This window comes from Xyrauchen texanus, chromosome 48 (genome assembly GCF_025860055.1).
Source record: "Xyrauchen texanus isolate HMW12.3.18 chromosome 48, RBS_HiC_50CHRs, whole genome shotgun sequence".
Classification (NCBI taxonomy): domain Eukaryota; kingdom Metazoa; phylum Chordata; class Actinopteri; order Cypriniformes; family Catostomidae; genus Xyrauchen; species Xyrauchen texanus.
Window position 1 is genome coordinate 14,930,266 of NC_068323.1, and position 21,525 is coordinate 14,951,790.

The window sequence follows — 21,525 nt, forward strand, 5'->3', positions numbered from 1 at the left end:
GGCAAGACTAAGTAGGTTGTAAACTCTTCGTAATGCGTAGTTACATAACATGATGTTTACCTGTATTGATCCAATAAACAGCCTTCAAATTTGTACACAGACCTGTTAAAAAGCCCTGAATTTCAGTTTGATCTTGTTCAAACCTTGTTTGCTCACATAACTGCAGCTGTAATGAATTATATTCCCAATGAAAACACAATACATAATAAAACAAGTTTTCCTTAATGGTATATTTAACCAATGTATATAACAGTATCCAATAACTAACTAAAATGAATAAAGGGCAATAAATAAATACTAATACAACAGGCTGGAAAATAGACATTTATTAATTTTAATATCTTTTATATTTCGTATATGTTGAAACTTGAATGTGTCCACAGGAAAGTGCACCGTTAGATCGGTTTCATGCTGAAGATGTTTTTTGCATAATGTTTTCTCCCGTAAATGTAAACAAGTGTAAATGTCAACATGTCGAAAAGACTGAAGCCTGTCAACCAAAACATGAGCTCATTGATGTCATGCTAGTCTCCTTTTTTATTCCATCCGTTACTCCTGGTCAGAGGCTAACGTAAATATTTAGTTTATATATAGGGTTACGTCCTACCTAAGTTTAATGGTGCAACGCTCAAATCTTTAAGTATGCGTAAATAGTGACTTAGTGCCCATTTACACCACAACTAGGCTAAGTTGTAACTGAACTATAGCTGGTGCAGCCGGCCCCAGCTCCCCTAAATGTGAGGCCAATGTAGCGGCCTAAAGCCAAATGTGGTGGATAACAGCTATGGATTTCACACATGGCGTTCCGACCATGTCATCTCTTTAGTGTCCAAATCTCTCCCACTCTCATTTTAGTATTTCTTATAGATGTGTTTATAAAGCACAGAGAAGTTCCAGTATCAAGACCCAGCAAGGTTTGGTATTCATTGTGCCATTTATTATTATTTTTTTGGTATTGTATTCTATGAGTCTGTTAGCAGTTAAACTGTCCCAGACTACACTAGTGGTAAATACAGTGACAACCCAAGCTCAGTTAGGGTGCATGATGAACGAAACTACGGTAAACAAAGTATGTGCTGCCATCTAGTGGTCCATGACTACACTAGAGATTCACGAGTAGTTAGAAGCACAAAACAAATATGGCAAGCTGAATTTACATTTAATCATCCAGGATATGAATTATAGGTTAGCCATTCTTATTTTCACTAGTTTAAAATGCTAATTCTTGATACCTGTAAATGTGTTTCAATATGTTAGATGTGGTATTTCAAGCCACTAGTTAAAACAATATAACAAAAAAAAAAAAAATCTAATTTTTACTAGTAAGAAGTGCATATATTGCCATTTCAACTAGTCGAATGAGCTTTTCGATTACAAAGGTTTTATAAAGTCAAGGCAATTCATGGTTGATAGATCTTAGTGAGGGTAAATTGCACCCTTAACTTATATTGTTTTGAAAGGTCTTATTAAACTTTATGTAAAAAGGTCTTTTAGCAGTCCGAATCTCAAAGATGATTCTATTTAAGAGCACTGCATTGTATACCTATAGTGTGCTCTGTTGTATACTGCAGTCGTGGTAGTTAGCAAAGCTAATATATTACAAAAACAAAGAACATCAGGTTGAATCACAAGATAGTTTTAGTCCCAGACCCTTATGTTTCAAAAAGCGCTTTTGGTTTTAGCGTTGACATCCCAACACTTGATTCTAAAGCAAAATATTTTATAGCTCTCATGACTAAAATGTGCTATCTAGTGTCTATATAAATCCAGACTCTATCTGGTAAATTGAAAAACTTTGTTTTTCAGTGCTTTATTAAATTATGAAGTCACATTTTTACATGTTTTAAAGCCAAAGCTTGATTGACAGCTTCAACACTGAACCAGTGCTGGACCCAGGTAAGGACAAATGGGCCAGTAAGAAATATTTGGACTCTGTTTGGCTTTGAATGCTCTTGAACATTGAACAGCAGTGTAAAACCACTGAAAACACAAGTCTTTTTTCCTTTTATCATCTTTAAGCAGTCAGAAGCATGCATAAACAGACAGACAAGGCAAGAGTCTCCTTGCAACAAAACCCAGGAAAGAATAACAGCAAGAAGCTGAGCAAAGTGCTGAATTTTTATATTTAAACATAAGAGTTCAGAAATCAGAAGTACAACTGATGCTTCAACAAGACCTGACAGAAGAGCAACATGTGGTTGAACTTCCATGAGGCGAATTCCACAGTAATGCGAGGACGATTCTATTGGAATATGTCAGAGGCTTGTAATAGATCTTCCACACACAGACACACTAAATTGTGATTGCTCCCCGATGAGATACCATTAGAGGCCAAAGCCTTAATTAAATTTAACAGTCATCTCTGAACGTGAAGGACGCGGTTTGGAAAAAATACTGTCTGTAGTCAAAAATGATAAAAAAATCCATAAATACTCAGTATTCAAGCAAGCATTGGATTGCTAAAGGGATGGTAGAAGACAGTGTTTAATGAGTGTATAAGGTTGCGTTTCTTGTATTTTGGGTATTCTTTACCAACCAGCCCTATGTGTTTACAACAGGGCTACAGGGACACAATCAATATTTTCTGGAAGAATGGCATCATAAATTTGGCCGCAAGTGTACGGATCTGACATATTTTGCCGTCACACTCATAACTAGCAATACTGAATTACAGTAAATACAGGCGGGATGAACCACAGCATGGGAGAGGCACATGTTTACAAAAATTGGCCACACCTTAATCACAACAGATTCCATTATTCAGAGTTGAATCAGCCAGATCTTGATGCAGTTTCAGTTAAAAACTCTCTTGTAATTAACAAGGGATAGTTCACCCAAAACCGAAAATTCTCATGATTTTCTCACCCTCCTGGTATCTCAGATGTGTATGACTTTCATCTGCTGAACACAAAATGAAGATTTTTAGAAGAATATTTCAGCTCTGTAGGTCCATACAATGCAAATGAATGGGTGCCAAAATGTTGAAGTTCCAAAATACACAAAGTCAGCATAAAAGTAATCCATAATAGGTGCGGGTAAGAAACAGATCAATATTGAAGTCATTTTAGGACATAAATTCTCTTCCCTGCCCAATAGAGGGGGCAAAATGCAAGAAGAATGTGATTCATTAAAAAAACAGGAGGAGGAGAAAGTGAAAGTGCAGGAAAAAGGACTTAAATATTGATCTGTTTCTCGTACGTACCTAACATATCGCTTCAGAAGATATGGATTTAACCACCAGAGTCGTCTGGAGTACTTTTATGTTGACCTTATTTGGATTTTGGAGCTTAAAATTTTTGGCACCCATTCACTTGCATTGTAAGAGCTGACGTATTCTTCTAAAAATCTTCATTTGAGTTCAGCAGATGAAAAAAAGTTAAACATCTGGGATGGCATAAGAGTGAGTAAATGATAAGAATGTTTTTATTATGGGTTAACTTGCCCTTTAACTGAAGCTTGTTCGATTCTGGTAGCCATCTACAGAGCTTTGGTATGAAACTCTAAAACAAAGCATTGTAACATGGAGCAAAGATGCGCCTAATCTGTAGCACTCGCTCACATCTGGAATGGAAAGTTAAACTGAACAAGCTCGGAAAGGGACCATTTCATAGTAGGAGTTCATTTCTACCACAGCTGCCCAAATAAATGGGTCTCAATTGTAGCTTAATACTGTCAAAGCCTCTGTATAGAGATCATCTTCAATCCAATTTAAATCCATTGCACAAGGCCTAGCGCATTGCACAAAATAAATTACCAGAGAATCCAAATAGTGCTACTTCAGACACTACAGCACTCAAAAATAATAATCAAATGTTCAGTCGATAGAGGAAACTGTACCGCAACAGGGATCTCTTGAAATCCAAGGCAGCATTATGCATAAAATACTGACAGATATTAAGGAAATAAAAGACCAATGGGGCAGGAAAAGATGTTTCGCACTCATACCTAGAAGTGTGAATATTATAAATGTATCTGATGTATCCCTATGGAAGACAAAAATGCAGGAAAATAATAAATACAAAATAAAATAGTTTATCTTTAGAACCTTCCATTTTAGTACACAGAGAAAAAAAATATAAATGATTTTTTTCCTTTTTCTAAACCTCAACTATGAGAACCTGGTATTGGGATTTGCCAAATCCATTTCGGTGTCCATTATCCCTGTTCGGCAAACAAGGGCAAGATCTCCACAGAACGATTTTTACACTCAGGCCTTTAAAAAGGGAAGGTTGCAACCAATGCCACACGTGGCTATCCCTTAATGAAGTAGGCTACACAGGTAAATACGGCAAGGCATGCCCATCTCCCAAGTCCCATAAAAAAAACATAACGAAAATGAAATTCATGGGTCTGCATTGTCCTCACTAGAGATCTGGGCTCACTTTAGGAGAAAAGATCAGTTTCGTGGCATTTTACATCAGAGCAACTTGTTTTAGAGCAAGCCAAAAGAAAAACAAAAAATAATCCAGTTTCTTTCCCTCTCAAAAGAGAAGGAAAGTTAAAGAGAAAAATGTATCATTAGTGCCAGTTTTGCAGTTGCTGTTGATCATATTCTGCTATCAGTTTTTTTATATGTGCCAGTTTGTTGTGTAGATATTCACAGCGGTTCTTCTCTTGGCTATAAATTGGATTAATCTGTGTGAGAGAAAAAAAAAAGAACATGATCACAATTTTGAAAAGTTCTCTGTGTGGAGTAATAAAACAAATATTGGGAGAGACGTTCATCTTACCTTTTTAATTTTGCGATACTCTTCAAGTATCTGGTTGTGGATTGTCTGTGAAAAGAGAAAACAGATCTTCACAACAGTGTTTCCATAAGCAGCATTTTCAAGATGTGCATCAATAAGAGTGAGAAGAGCTGTAATGCCTCCCTTTATTTGACAGGCCATGTAGTTTGAAGGATTAAAGGCTGTAAAGTTCTATTTAAGAAAATTAAGACAAGCTTATGCTAAGTTTTTGCATGCATACTATGGTGCAAAACATCCCTCCGACACAGGAAAACCAGCTCAACCTGATGGCATGAGTTTGGGGCAGGATCATCAGTTTGTACAACCAATAACAGTAGAGTTTTCTGGAATCTGTTTGAAAATACAGATTATTTTGCCATTTGCTGATGGTTTGACTATGACTGCTTTGTGACTCTTAGAACAGCAGATGCATGTGCGGCAACGTAAAAAGATGCGGACTGTCCACCAGTCTAAAAACAGTAGTACTGAGCTTCACTCGCACTGTGACGAAACGGCATGTGGAAAAACAAATTATATTCTGGCCTTAAGGGTCATTTTCCTTAAAGGAATATTCTGGGTTCAATACAAGTTAAGCTCAGTCGATAGCATTTGTGGCATAATGTTGATTTACCAAAAAAGTAAATTTTGATTCATCCCTCCTTTTCTTTAAAACAGCAAAAATCGAAGTTACTGTGAGGCACTTACAACAAAACTGTATGGGGCCAATTTTTGGAGGGTTTAAACACAGAAATGTGAAGCTCATGATTTTATAAAAGCACTTACATTAATTCTTCTGTTAAAACTTGTGTATTATTTGAGCTGCAAAGATTTATTGTAAATTTTGTGTCATGGCAACAAGGTTGTAAAATCGGCTATGACATTACACAGAAAAGGTTAGTAAGTGAGGTTATCACACTAAAATAATGTTTACACACATATTGTTAATGTCTTGTGGCTATACTTTTGAAAAAGTGAGTATTTTAACATTCAAAAATTGGCCCTCATTCACTTCTATTTTAAGTGCCTCACTGTAACTCGGTTTTTGCTTTATCTAAAGGAGGGACAAGTCAGTCAATTTTTGTGGTAATCAACATTATACCATAAATGCTGTTGATTGAGCTTAACTTGTATTGAACCCAGAACATTCCTTTAAGAACAATTATGTCATACAGCAGCTTGTGTGAGAAACGTATTCATTTTTAAACATGTTATAACAAAACCAGAGCTTACTGTAGACTAACAGGATTACAAAATGTTCGATGTACTACTTCATAAATGTATAAAGCAAAAAGTTCCGGCTGAAGAATTTGATTAGACTAACAAGTGATACCTGCTCAGATTATTGAACATTGTTGGCACTAGTCAGTTTGTTGCTAATGTGGTTTATTTTATTATTAAGCTTCTTCACAAGGTTAGATTGCTTTTCTTCCTGTTCCACTTTCATATCAACATTTTCAAATGTATTATGCGACTCGCTTTTGACGTGCAAACTCCGCTGGAGCCCTAGATGAGTCAACCACACACTTTTTTTCATGTTTTCCAGAGAAAGATGACTACTGGGATCAAGCAGGAGCTGACAGCATATTACAAATTAATAAAAGGTGAGAAAGTTGCAGTAACACGCATGGATGGGTCCAGTGTGTTTTTGGCTGAAAGGTTGATTCGGGTAAAGACCACAGCAGAGAGTCCTACTCTCAAACTTGTAGCTGATAGATGAGAGCATAGTCAAAATGGCAAGGATGAAAGTCAATAACATAAGGGTGAATAAATTATGCCAATTTTCATATTTGGGTGAACTATCCAATTCTTCGTGAGCAGATTCTGTGTGGTGTCAGTGGAGTTTATAATGAAGATAAATGGTTACCTTGTACTTGTCTGTGCCTTGTTTGAGCTGTTTGAGCTCCGAGTCGAGAATAGTGAACTGTCGGGTTATGCTCTCTATCCGTGCATGGAGGCCCCGGTATTCACTGTACTCTGCGTTAAAGTCGTTTTTGTAACTCTGACGCTGCTCTTGTGAGCTTATCACGGTGTACTTTCTGTTGAGGAAAAAAAACAACCTAACTTTTAATATTGTAGTCCGTAACAAAGCAAGTTGCACATAACTTGATAGTTTGTTCTTAGAAATGTTCTAAACTCTTGACTTCAAATAATATGTGCTTTTCAATTAAGATGCAGAGGGGTGCTTACAATAAATAGTCTGCAGTCTCCGACGAAGACGCAGGAATACTGGAGCTGTCGCATGTTCCGTTCAGACCTGAAAAGAAATATAAGGTGAACTCAAGGACACTTTCATCCTGCAGACTGTAGAAGAGGAACAAGGACACTATGCCTTGATGTCAGTGTGCTCTGAGATTTTAAGAAGAGAAAAACAACTGACATTGCTTTAGTAGAAAAGTGAAAAGAGATTTGCGGAACTACACATTTTCAAAATATGTCAGAACAACTTAACTAATCAGTCTAAAGAAAGCTCTGTTTTGTCCTTCTAGAAGAGCAGAAATTACTAAACCCATAAAGTTAAAACCTAGTCAACCTCACAAACGCTGCATTCCATTCCATTTCTCCAATGAAAAGTGCAATTGAATGCCATTTGAAGTCAGAATTCCAACTTGGAATCTCGATATTAAATCTTCAATTCCGATTTCGCCAAGATGCTGGTGCGTGACGTCAAACATGTCGGCACACAGTGAGATGTAAAAAGCGATAAAATTTCACGTTTATGAAATATAGTCTGTTGAAGTCGGAAGATAACAAACCTTAGCCAAATACATTTAACAAAATGTTCACAATTCCTGATATTTAATTGTAGAAAACATTTCCTGTCTTAGGTCAGTTAGGATCACTATTTTATTTTAAGAATGTGAAATGTCAGAATAATTGTAGAGAGAATTAATTATTTCAGCTTTTATTTCTTTCATTACATTCCCAGTGGGTCAGTAGTTTACATGAACTTTGTAAGTATTTGGTGGCATTGCCTTTAAATTGTTTAATTTGGGTCAAACGTTTTGGGGAGCCTTCCTCAAGCTTCTCACAATAAGTTGCTGGAATTTTTGCCCATTTCTCCAGACAGAACTGGTGTAACCGAGCCAGGTTTGTAGGCCTCCTTGCTCACACGCTTTTTCAGTTTGAGGTCAGGGCTTTGTGATGGCCACTCCAATACCACAACTTTGGAGGTATGTTTAGGGTCATTGTACATTTGGAAGACCCATTTGCAACCAAGCTTTAACTTACTGGCTGATGTTTTCAGATTTTGCTTCAATATATGAACATAATTTTCCTTCCTCATGATGCCATCTATTTTGTGAAGTGCACCAGTCCCTCCTGCAGCAAAGCACCCCCACAACATGATGCTGCCACCCCCATGCTTCACGGTTGGGATGGTGTTCCTTGGCATGCGAGACTCACCCTTTTCCCTCCAAACAGCGATGGTCACTATGGCCAAAGAGTTCAATTTATGTTTCATTAGATCAGAGGAAATTTCTCCAAAAAGTAAGAACTTTGTCCCTGTTTGCACTTGCAAATGGTAGTATGGCTTTTTATGGCATTTTTGGAGCAGTGTCTTCCTTGCTGAGCAGCCTTTCAGGTTATGTTGATAAAAGAGTTGTTTTACTGTGGATATAGATACTTGCCTACCCGTTTCCTCCAGCTTCTTTAAAAGGTCCTTTGCTGTTCTGTGATTGATTTGGACCTTTCGCACCAAACTACATTAATCTCTAGGAGACAGAATGCATCTCCTTCCAAAATGGTATGATGGTTGCGTCGTCCCATGGTGTTTATACTAGTGTACTATTGTTTGTACAGATGAACGTGGTACCTTCAGGCATTTGAAAATTGCTCCCAAGGATGAACCAGACTTGTGGAGTTCCACAATTTCTTTTCATGAGGTCTTGTTTAACAAATGCTTGAAGGGACAAATTGTAAATTATACTCTTTTGACAAGTGTACGCCTATAGCACAAATGCTAACGTTGCAGCATTGTTTATTAATTGGGTTACTAGAAGACGTCTCTGGTAACAGTCGAACACCTGTTAAAGCCCAAAGTAAATTTCATCATCAGCAGAGATTGTGCACTGAACTTGCACAGCCCAAATCGTATGCGCAAAATGCGAATGTGCCTGGAATTATTAGCACTAATTAGTGGGTCCAAAAGGTGCAACACTCAGTCAAGCTGTTGCTGTCACAGAGTAGTAAATGCGATCAACACTAAACAACATGAGATGAGGGTGGAAACAGCAACTGTAAATTTGCAAGTCAAGAGAGCGTTTAAGAAGGTCATACCTGCATTTGAATAACTGGAGTCTGAATGAATATAAAAACATATTTCTGCCTATTTATTTAAAATCAAGAAGAGAAATAGTTCAGTATAGCAGTCATAGCGCACTTGTGCCAATCGCCTGTGTATGCATGCATAATCAAATGTACTATACTTTGAAAGGCTAGTATTTGACTAAGCAGATGTTCAACGTTCATGACAAAACCAAAGTTTATTTTGGGCTTAAGCTAACAGGAGCGTTGCGGTTTTGTTTGCTTGCAAATCATCTTCTGAGCATCTGGCAATGGAATGATCTAGTCAGAGATCAGAGATATCAAGTATGACTATCTCACATCCAACTTTGAATAGAATGCAGCATTACCTAATCTGTTGATGGACTGCTAACTGACTAGTCGACTATCCTGACCCATTTCTAATGCTGAATTGTTTGGCATAGTTAAGCCTGCACCGGAGATCATTACAAATTACAAATCTTAAAACAAAGCACTATTTGCTTCAACCAGATGAGTATGTTCTTTAGCAATCTGTGAGAAGCAAATAACTAGTTTCAAATGGGGACAAAAATACCCGTTGCATTCTTAGGTAGTTTCTAAACTTGAACATCCTTCAGTTACACATAAATGATTCAGAGAAACTGACCCCCCACCTGTGCTCCTACCACTCGTCGTGACTTTACAAGGTTTCCTCTGATCCGAACCACATTCTTCCTCAATTTTACTCTCCTTCCTCATCTCCTTCTCTCTGTCCCTGTCTTTTTCCTTGGACTTGTCTTTGTGTTTCTTGGACTTCTTCTTTGACTTGCCATGCAGGGAGGGCAGATTTGTCCGACCCCGAGACCCACCTATGCTGCCGTGTGCTGGGGACGTAGACCCCGGCCCTCCGGCATGTGTCGTGGAACGAGGTGCAAATGACGGAGGTTGACTTAACCTCTCCGCCACCGCCGCCTCTTGACTCTCACAGTCTCTGCCGTTGGAGTCATTACTAACGTCTGAAAGCGGGTCAAAAGGTCGGGGGATCTCCAACACAGGGAGTTGAGAGCTCAAGGACGTCTCTCCAGCTTGAGAGCTTGATGAGTCCTTCCCATTGGAGGAGCTCAGTTTGCCGTTGATGGGCACAGTAGACTTGCTGGCCAGATGTGATATTCTAGGCTTCTTGTTGGCCAGAGGGTCTATGAACTCTGCTGCAGGCCTTTTCTGCTGGATAAGAACAATGATGGATCATAAATTAGGGTCAGCTTTAATATGACTAAACATTAAAGATGCATTCACAATGACAGCAGTTACATTGTTGGAGGTCACCAAGTCTGCACTCCCATTGGTCGCATTAAGTTTAACTCAGCTCAGTTTTGTTGCATCACCAATAACCACGGTTGTTCACATTGCCATAAATCGGCAACTCTCACTGAAAACTAATGACTTCCAGTCACATTGTCAGTGTGAACGTTGCTTAATACTCAATGTTAGGGAAATTGTTGATTAGATAGTGACAAATGGGTATTGATATTTGGTCACATTTTTCATTGTCAGAAAGGTTATGTGGATAGAAGTGTTGTTTTAGAGGTGGACAAAGTTAACATTAACATCTGTTATAAAATATTGTGTGCAATAACACCACTGACATTAAGAAGCTAAAGTCAACATGAAACTGTTCATGAAAAATAAGAAGCTTGATGATATCAGAAGAAAAGTCAATGCAGAGACTGAGCAAGTATTACATTTCATGAAAGATTATAAAAAGGCAAAAATGTATTTTTTTGTGGATAAGACCAGGGAAATTGTTTGAGTTAGTAAACAGGGGTCAATTTTGATTTCATGTTATTTTTAAAATAATTACAGTGAAGTATAAACAGTATGTCTTTCCTCATAACCTTACTTTGGTGGCAAATCTGTCCTAACTATTTTTGGCCTGGCTTTAACAAGTCTATAGAGAGCAGGCAAAAGCTGACCTGTGTGGGTGAGCTGCTGGCCTGCTCTTTGTGCGGGCTGACCGGGCTCTCCCCAGAAGCAGGAGTGCTGCATTGAGGCTTACACAGTTTTCTGTTGAGAATGAGAGACACATGAAAGAGAAAAATGATCAGTTAATAAAAGAGCCAAAGACATGCTTACTGCATGTCAACAGTAACATAAAAATCTGCCTTGGAAAGAAGTTAAAGAATCTGACTAATCCAGAAAAGTGAAGACATTTTTTGAAGAGCATTAAATTACTTGCACATGGAAATGAAGAATGAATAAAAAAAATGCAGGTGATGTGGATGTACTGGTAGGGATGCTTTTGCCAGGCGACAGATTTAAAAGAAACTACAATCTAAAAAATTCTTACAAAAGTATTGTTTTACTACAATCTTATACATTGCAGCACATCTGTGGCAACAGTTTCTGTGCAATTAACCACACGGTATCTACTGTACAGAGAGCTAACAAAGTCTCATCGTTAACAATGATAATTACCTTGAGCATACAAGTTTTTCCAAGGGAGGAAGATTAAGATCCGTTTACACCTGGTATTAAAATGTGTTTTGGGTAACCCAATCACAAATGGACAGGAGAGACCCATTGCCATTTACACCTGGTCGTAATATATATCACTTTTGACCACTTGTGTTTGGATTTAGAGTGGAGCGTCTCTGATTTCATGATGATAGACATTAAATACTATGCCAGTGAATTAATGCATTATTATAAAAGTGCAAAAAATGACAAACTGTTTCTCCTAATTATATTTGCAATTAATCTAAGAACAAACATGACATTCAGTTCCGTTACGTGCATGTTTGTGCCCCCCCCAATCGGACCGTTATTTCCTTTCAAAAATGTATGTAAATGGACAAAGTTTCAGCCTCTTGTTTTAAAGCACCAGGTAAAATTTTTGCCCTTGCAATTGAGCAAAGTAAACAATAAAAAGCTTAAATACACAACTAATCAGCAGCAATTTGGCTTTTGTTATTTCCTACCTGTTGAACTTTGGTGACCATTACATTTTACAATAGAAACAAACTTTTGTTAAAAGTCCATCTAGATTTCATTTATAAATAAATTTACCATTAAGTAGGACCTTCTTGAAGAGAGTTTCTTAATTTATTGATAAACAAGAGGCCGGCAATGGGAACATGAACACAGACACCTGTCTGTCATTTTGGGAAAATGCATTAATTGCTCCAAATAAATTTAACTGTTAAACATATTTAATTTACCTCAAAAGTTAGCGTTAAATTTCACAGCCATAATGGATAAATCATTTTAAAAAGGTACGATTTTGCAGACTCTCTTTGTAGAGTTGCGTGAGAGTGCCAACAGAGGGCAGTATGACACTAGGCAAATTCAACCCAAGCAGTGCCCCCAACTCCATCAGGGGTGCACGACTCGGGGGCTGTGTTTGCGAGTAGAGGGAAGCTGGGTGGCCAGGAGCTGCTATGGTCTCCATCTAACTGTGTGCGCACATGCACAGCCGGCCCTTGGACCTGTTCCACCCACACACATATATATCAGCATGTGCTGGATTAGGGCTGATTCAATAACCTCCTGAAAACACACAGCCCGGTGTTTGCAACCAGATGGAAATGTGGGTGGTTGCAATGGGGGGTGCGTGGATGTAAAAAGGCCTATCATTTGATAAGCGTCGACCTTGTGCGCAAAGTGCACTCAGTTTGTTTCCGACAAATATTTTGATAGTTTTGAGCTGAAAAAATAACACCATGTTTTTTGCCAGCCCAGCACGCAGGAAAGCATCTCTAATTTTAGGCTGTAGAGGCCAGTCTTCCATTCTCAGAGTTCACAAGACTGCAGATTTTCCACGTAAAGCCAAAAGAGCAGAACAACCGTGTGAAAAGTCTTACTGAGAGTGCAACAACAGTAACAAAATCAAGGCTTTCAAAACCAATTGAAACCAACTACTACAATAAACCAGTAGAAATGTCTAGTAATATACTATTTGAATTTAGTTTCAAATATGCAAAGAAAGAGAATGGGTGTCCCAATCACTTGATATTCAGATTTTTATGAATGACTTTTCCATAGATGCGTATATTGTGTAGAGATCAACCAATATTCTTATTTGACAACAGAAACTGATGCCAATTACTTTTAAGACTCCAACAAGTCTGTGTATTGGCACATTAACAATTAGGTCCCATATAATATTAGGTAGCTTGAACTACTTCATACTAAAATGCAATGTACTTTGAGTAACTGCATGTTGTTCTGAAAAATTCTCAAACGATTCACATTTGCTGCAACTGAGGTTGAGGCACTGGTAGGGTTAGTTTAGGGGTAAGGTCAACAGTGTAACTACAAATGTAACTAAATGCAGGGACTTTAAATGTACAATGCAACAACGCGCATGTCCATCTGTGGCCAAAATGATTGGCAGAGACATACATTTTGTGTCGCAAATTGTTCTGCTTCAGTTGTTGTGGTGTTGATTCACATTGTTTCTAGATTATTGTGCAGAGTGATTAGATGCATTTAAAATAATTGCAAAACGATTCATTGGCCAAATTTTTTTTACTTATCACAAAAACTCAAATTTCACAGTTTTTTGGCCCTGGCACAAAATGACCAGCCAACATAATTTCACTAATCATACCAGCAAGCATCAGGACCGTCTCCTCTGGAGGAGTCAGCTACAGAATCATGTCACCACTAGTGCAGAGCTTGCTCAATATTGGCAGCAGGTTGGTGTGAGTGCATCTGCACGCACAGTGAGGCGAAGTACTTACAATGTACTTGTTCTCCCCCACTTGTAATATTTTATCTTGTAATCTGATTAAATGTGGATATTGGTTAAATATTGGTCAATCTCTAATAATGTAAATTTCATTATCCACAAAAACTCTTTAAGAATCATTTATAATTTATCAATAATGTTTTGAATATGTATTGACAATTGAGATGACAAAGAATGATAAGGTCGTTGTTTTCTTTAATACAACAACCAAAGTGAACCCCTATACTCATTTTGAATGCAGACACCATTGCTACAGTACGGTTAACCATTGACTCCACTACTTTCACATCATCTCTTTCAAATAGAAGGAGAATGTTTATGGTGCCAACTTACAACAGAAGCAAAACAAAAGCATTTTGTTCGAAGTGGCAAAACAGTCCTTGAAAAAATGTAAATAACAGAAGAAAAAAAAAATCTACACTTGCTGTGAGTGTATGGATTCAATAGCTTATAAAGCTGATTGTCATTTTTAGTGCACAATGTACCTGTACTTACATACATCTTAAGAGGGAGTTGATACACAAACAAAAACACTATGGACATGGAACTCTGTGTGCTTACCGTGCAAGAATTCTCTTCAGAATCTGCTGGTCCACCTCTGTGTAACCAGGCCAGTCTTTCTGAATTTCCTTAAACAAACAATCCTTCAATGTGAAGGTGTTATCCTTACTATTCAGGTTAGCCACCTACAAACGGCCAGAAAAAAAAAAAAAAGGGATTTTTTTTTTTAGAATGCTCAAGTTCAATACAGAACAACAATTACAATGCCATGTTGATGGCCTCTGTGTAATCTACGCACTGGCTTTAGGACTGCAGGACTGGATTTATATCATGACAAATGTGTCTCAATTGAGCCACTATGTCTAAGTTAAGATCAAAAACATGATTACAAATGATCAAATCATTCCTAAATAAACCTTAACTTTGAAGGAAGGGTCCAGGTACATTGGCTATGCTCGGAAATAAATATATACACACACACACACACACACACACACACACACACACACACACACACACACACACACACACACACACACACACACTGATGCATGTATACTGTGCAAATACAGCAACAGTTCATGCATCGGTTACTTACACCGCTACCAAATCTACAGGGTCACGGATTAATTGAATTCGAAAAGATATAAAGACTGGGTACTATGAAATCCTTATGGCTTTGTATGGATCCAAATAATTATTATCAACGTATCTGTTATTAAAACAATGCATCACTAGTCACAAACCTGTTGCAAGACCACTGGTTACACACCTGTTGCAGGAGGCTGTCCAGCGTCTCCTTGTCCTGAGGAGAGAGGCCGTCCTTGGTGAACCGCACCAGTAGTTCAGGTTTGCGGTAGGGTTTTAGGGCCAGTAAATGCACCAGCCGTTCCCTCAGCGGCCGCGTCGGGCTCTTTTTCTGACTGCTGGAGACGATAACAGGTCGTGAAGTCTGTCGCGATGGAGCTACGTCAGATACCCCCGTTTTGGGCTTCCAGATTTTTACCCGCTTACCTAAACAGAAAATGACTTTTGACATTGCTATTTGACTATGAATCAACATGGAAGTAAACTATAACAAGTACAACATTTGAACAGTATGATATGGCTATTGACATTTGAGTGTGCAACTGAAATTCTGCAAGTTCATTGCATGTCTAATTACTCAATAAGTGCCTGAGAACATACAAGTTTGTAAATGATGTGTAGCTAAAATGTTAATTGTAGCTCAATATGCGTTTGAGAGAATTACATTTGAACAGCTGAGGGCTAAAACGAGGCTCGATTAATTAGATTCAAAACACTTTGAAAAAGGATGTCATTTCATATCTAATCCAATTTTGTTATTGCAGGTTTAAGCATTCATGCGATTCCAAACATTAGTAACTGCTACAACTTATTAAACCAATTTACAAACGCGGCACCATATAACAAAGAGGAGATTTCAGCGTTTCTTGGGACATTGTAAACAGTCAAATACACATTGCCTTTTCTGTGTCGAAATAGATTCTCATTGTGAAGTTTAAGTAAACACAACAGCACGATCAGTGTGAAAATTAAAGCCCCAGTTGAAGTAAACAGGACAGAAGCATATACATTTTGTATAATGCAAAACTTGTAATCAGAATAAAAAAATATACCTGCAAGCAGCGATTAATAGGGTTCAAGCATTTAAGGTCCTTTAAGTACATATGTAACAGATATAAAGTGTTAATTAGCCAGTCTGTTTGCAACTAAAACAACGTTAATGTGCCTTAATTTCAGAAACATTAGGTAGCATAGAGAATTTCTGACTGTTATAGCGCAAGAAAGAAGCAGAGGTACCCAATTTGTTGCATCAAAAGGTAAAAAAAAAATTATTCGATCGGGTGAACGGCCTAGGACAAGTGCAAATAGCTGCTAAAAGTTGATTGGTTGATGACGGCCAGGTTTTTCAAGATATGCGACTGTCCGCAGAGCTTGATGGCACTGCATGCAAAATGTCAAGTCAATCAGACCAACGGTTCCATAGCTAGAACATGTGTTAGATTTTTTTTTTTATTATAGCACCACCAAGAGACCGAGATAAACCATTTTTTTTGTGTGTCCTTAGAATGACCCCATACAATGTACCAAATTTGGTGATAAAATATTGGGATTCCAGAGAATCTTTCTACACTAGTTTGGTTCCAATCGGGCGAACAGCCTTGGACTAGTTCGAAAAAGTAGTTTTGTTAAATAATCTCTAATATCTAACAAACAATTTGATTCACACCAATGATTCTTGAGAAAGTTGTTTAGGAGGAGGTCAATAAAATGATATGAATAACATGTTTCTTTGTGAAAGATGTATATACATCAATTTGCACACATTTAAAATGCGATAGTGCCTCCCGGTGGGCAATTGTTTTTCACATTTTGCACAGACCTTTCAGGCCAAGAGACCAATAGGCCTAACAAGTTTTGTTTTGATCCGGCTTTTATAACCTTGTCAAATAGCTGCTAAAACTGATTGATCGATATCGGCCATGTTTTTCAAGATATGCAACTGTTCTCATAGACCTTGGACAAAAGACACTGCATTAAAGAAAATGGTTCCATAGTTAGAGCCATTTTTCTTTAAAATTATCAGGTATCATGATATGGGTGGCAAGGAAAGCCTATTTATACATAAATTATGCAAACAGTATCTCATTTTAAGGAAAAATTGGTCCATTTGGACCATTTATTAAAAAAACCCCATAGTGTTTTTATCTGTCAAAAGGCCTCCTATAATCACATATATTCTGAATGTAAAACTATTTAAACAAATATTTATTTAATGAAACATTTATTATTATATTTTATGCATTTAAAATATTTAATCTACTTGGCTACAATGGCTGTTTGGATGAAATGATGGTTCCTCTGGTTAAAAAATAAATAAAAATAAATAAAAAACACCACCACAAGCTATTTTAGAGCAAATACATAATTATAGATATATCGAATATCGTCAATAGGCTGAAAAATTTTGAGATAATTTAAGACGTATCGCCCAGCCCTACAAGATTTTAGGCTATTTAGAGTAAATTAAAAGGAAAATATGCACAATTTTGAAGCATGAAATGTTAAATTTATAAACCAAAATGGAGTACTACACTCTTATTGGTCACTGAAATCATAATTTTGCTAAATTATAAACATGCAAGGGGGTTGAAGATGCACAGAACTATACAAAAGACTGGCATTCTATTTCTCTGGAATTTTGTGGTTGAAGATTCCATGCAGGCCAGTTCATAAACCACATCCTTTCATAAACTGTGGCCACCAAAGAATTCAAGAACTTACCCACATATCTCCCACCAGGCTTGATGACGATGGCTCCACGGCTGCGGATCTCCTCCTCTGCATGAGCCATGCTTTGCCTGGCTTTCTGATAGGAGTCGTCTGTGGCACGCACTGTGATTTTGTCCTGGATACCACCCAGGCAGTCCAGCTGTATGCTCCCTTCACTGAACAGTGACAAAGACAGGCAGACACTCACCAAAAAGGACTACGTCACTTCTTTCTCCCACATTAAAAACCCAGTTATCCATTTACAAAAATGCGCTGCCATGGCTCAATTATAACCCAGGTGGAGAGTCCTTTAAAGGGTCATTAAGTATAACACCTATAGACCTTATTCATGCTAGAGCCATCTTTGATTTTTAAAGGGAAAAACTATGAGGCTGTGAGGGATAGACTTAGTCACTACAATGGGCTGTACCACAGTTTAAAGTGTTTTTGGATAATTCCGCAGACATAACATTGATAAAATATCTGTCCAAGGACATTCAGTACACAAAGAACTCCAGACAACATGAGTTGTGGAAAATCAGATGTGATCTAGGAGCTTTCTACCGTTCATGCCATTGAAAAGACCAAGTCTATCCCTCAGAGCCTCGTTGGCAATCAATTACAAATCTAAGATGGCGCTAGCGTGAATAAGGTCTATAGTAGCACGCAGCAAGACGAGATGTTCCTCATTACCGGCTCATCCCCCCTGAAACCTGGCTAACAGCCCGAGCGGCTTGCCCTAAGCCAGGCAATATTGAGAGTCAAACATCTGATCACAGTTAAGGCATGTAATGTTTTACCACCATGCCTGTACACATATATTGACACGACAGCTGAATCTCACAAAGCCTGTCAAGGACATGTTAGGGTAATATTTCAACCCAAAATCAAGGAATTTGTTTTCTTTTTTTTTTAATTTGGACTGCGCAATTTAGACAAAATCATATTTGTTGATTATTTCCCTTGATATTGTGATTGCAATTAATTTAGGTGAATAGAATTGATTTGATATATAATTACAAATATCTGAATGCCAAATTCTTAATGTTGGCAACATATCTAAAACAAGCTGAATGGGGGCCTGGGTAGCTCAGCGAGTATAGATGCTGACTACCACCAGTGCTGAGTGACTCCTGCCAGGTCTCTTGAGAAACCAAATTGGCCCGGGTGCTGGGGGGGTAGAGTCACATGGGGTTACCTCCTCGTGGTCGCGATTAGGGGTTTTAGCTCTCAATGGGGGCGTGGTAAGTTGTACATGGATCGCGAAGAGTAGCATGAGCCTCCACATGCTGCGCGTCTCCAAGTGTCATGCACAGCAAGCCACGTGACAAGATAGGCAGAATGACTATCTCAGAAGCGGAGGCAACAGAGATTTTTCCTCAGTCACCCGGATTGAGGTGAGTAACCGCACAACCACGAGGACCTACTAAGTAGTGGGAATACAAATAAAACAAGCAGAATATGGTGTTTCTGGTTACTTTAATTCTGTTTTATACAGCAATATGAAAAAAACTACGACACTGCCTAAATGGTCAACTTCACATTGTCCATCATAGCAGCATGAAAAACAAAACTGCTATTCAAATATTTCATAAAATAAATGCAGGAATCAAGCAAATCTGCATCAATATCAAATAACTGTAATTGATTATTTGATTAATTGTGGAACCCTATTTTGCAAAAAAGAAAACTTTCATAAGCTTCTAAATTTTTCACTGATTAAAAAAATTATACATTGTAGGATTTGTTGTACTGTCTTTAATTTACGCTGATTTGAATAAAAATAAATCATTGTGTCAAGATGATTTTCAATAATTTACAACAGTATTTAGGAGAATATTTTTCACATGAACCGTAATAAGAATTTGAGAGAAACTGTTCTTAATTGTCATGAAAAATATCAATGCAAAAATAATCATTTTCATTATTATTATGACCCCAAAAATTTCACAATATGGTGGCAGCATAGCCTAGTGGTGAAAGATATATGATGGTAGCTTAAAGGTAGTGGGTTCACACACCGAGGGGCGATTCATGAATCAAGCCAATGTCAAATGTGAAATAGGTCTGGGCGAAAGAACGATGATATCGGATATCGACAATATATTACAAAGATCTCGATGAAATTTGACACTCAATTGACAGACGATGAACGACAATATCAGGAAATAGCAAAACCATGGATCTGGGAAGTCACCAAATATATTAAACAGTGGCCAGTGTGTGATATAGCACCCGCCACCAGCAAAATGTGATGAGGCTAAATCCAGCTCACAAGGTCCTCGTCCAAATATATTCAACGCATGGGGAATTTTGCTCATATAACCACAAAAGACTTTAAGACGTCTCGGAGTGACACATGACAGAAAATGCTGAGTCACAGACGTGCGCGCTTGAAGAAATGCACATTATTTTACAAAAGAAAAGCAGTCAATGCTCATGCCTGGAGTTCTTTGTTGTCTGTTTGTTCAGAGGCATTCAGCATGAGCATGTCTTGTGGAACAGGTGCATGTAAAGAACTTTCACCCCTTTTTCTTTGTTTTACTTGATCTCAGGAGGCGTTGTGAGTTTAGTTCACTTAATTTCCATGGACCAGTTAGCAGTTAACATGCATTGTGCACCTGTTGTCATTGACAGATGCTTGTGTGATTGCAAATGCTTTTTTCGTTTAAGTGCAATTCGAATTTCGAAATTACTTTTGTTTATGTTTTTGGTGTTACAATAAATGAATAAAGATTTTAAAGCAAAATCAATGAAGGAAAGATTATTCACTGATCCTCAGCAGGGGGGTTGACGACATAATCTTGTATTGCAATAATTGTAAGGCAATTATCGACAAAATATTTTTTACATATAGCCAGGCCTATTGTACAAGTACAACAAACAATCACAATTGCAGCCTTGAGTAAGCCCTCCCTGGAACCTCAAGTGGCTCCAGGGAGGGCTGTTAATAATTAAGTGTACTATTGGATAAAAGTGCAAACTAAAATGGCAAATTAGCTAATTATTTGGTGTAACTGACTGAAGATTGTTGGACTAATTATTTGAAAGAGCAGCTAACGAAACATTAATCTAAAATAAATGGCCGATTCTAAAAGAAAAACATTCCACAGTTTAGACATCATACAAATTAAAATATGTTAACAGGTTTCATCTCACTATGATGTCACAATGCTTTTCTAAAGCATTTGGCAGGAGTTAAAATACCACAATACTTGTTTTGTGCTTCATTTTTGTAGAGAATTAGTGATTCACAAGGACAAGTAATGATTGAACTTCAACTGAACCCCCTGATAAACACTGGAGGACATTAATGTTTTAAGTATGCATTTGGATTCAACTGTTTCTTCCTCTTTTGATCGGACAATTGTCCAAACTGAATTTATTCTCTCTGTTCTGGTGTTCAGCCAGAGCCAAACAGTAGCGGGAACACAGAAAGGAACAGATGGACTCATAATGATGCCATGGATGTAATCGCAAAGAGATTTTAACATTAGACAAACTCAGATAACAACAAACAACTACAAAATCATAGCAACACTTAGTATCCAATAGAAACATTACCTCAAAAACACATTTACACTTACGTCTGAAATCATTAAGCTACCTTGAGGGTTCAGGAATCTGTCTATATGTTTGAATAATGACAGGCTTTGTTTTACTGCTTACCTTGTAATGTACTGCTGAATGCAGTCGAAGCTGCCCTGGGGGTTGTCCTTCCCCACATTGGACAAGTAGAACGTAAACGTTCGCAGCTCATTTGGATTCTCTGACTGCGGTATTGAGATTTTCTGTTGACATAGAAGAGAAAAGTAGCCAATATTAGCTCAAATTCAAAGAAAAGGATTAAAAGCAGTAAGATTAGTTCAAACTATATAATGCACAAATAACGTTCGTTAGCTATACTTTCAAATAGGGTATTGCTACAATAACATTGATTAACAATAACTTCTGCATCCATGCTGATATTGGTGTTAATATAATATTAATTATATTATTTTATTATTA

General features: G+C 37.6%; 1 protein-coding gene across 3 annotated transcripts in view; it reads right to left on the reverse strand.

Annotated features, from left to right (window-relative positions):
* Positions 1-311: 311 nt before the first annotated feature.
* The window catches only part of LOC127639648 (RNA polymerase II elongation factor ELL-like), a 56,225-nt gene continuing 35,011 nt past the window's right edge, over positions 312-21,525 (reverse strand). Inside the window, exons 3-12 of one of the 3 annotated variants that reach the window (XM_052121775.1) lie at positions 21,187-21,308; positions 17,530-17,693; positions 14,993-15,234; positions 14,281-14,405; positions 10,943-11,033; positions 9,644-10,190; positions 6,915-6,981; positions 6,592-6,763; positions 4,731-4,775; positions 312-4,635 (exon numbers count right to left, since the gene is read on the reverse strand). In XM_052121775.1, coding sequence (XP_051977735.1) covers positions 4,519-4,635; positions 4,731-4,775; positions 6,592-6,763; positions 6,915-6,981; positions 9,644-10,190; positions 10,943-11,033; positions 14,281-14,405; positions 14,993-15,234; positions 17,530-17,693; positions 21,187-21,308 — 1,692 coding nt within the window. In that variant the 3' untranslated portion in view covers positions 312-4,518. Of the gene's footprint in view, positions 4,636-4,730; positions 4,776-6,591; positions 6,764-6,914; positions 6,982-9,643; positions 10,194-10,942; positions 11,034-14,280; positions 14,406-14,992; positions 15,235-17,529; positions 17,694-21,186; positions 21,309-21,525 lie in introns of all 3 variants that reach the window. The other 2 variants (XM_052121776.1, XM_052121774.1) reach the window with 2 other exon arrangements.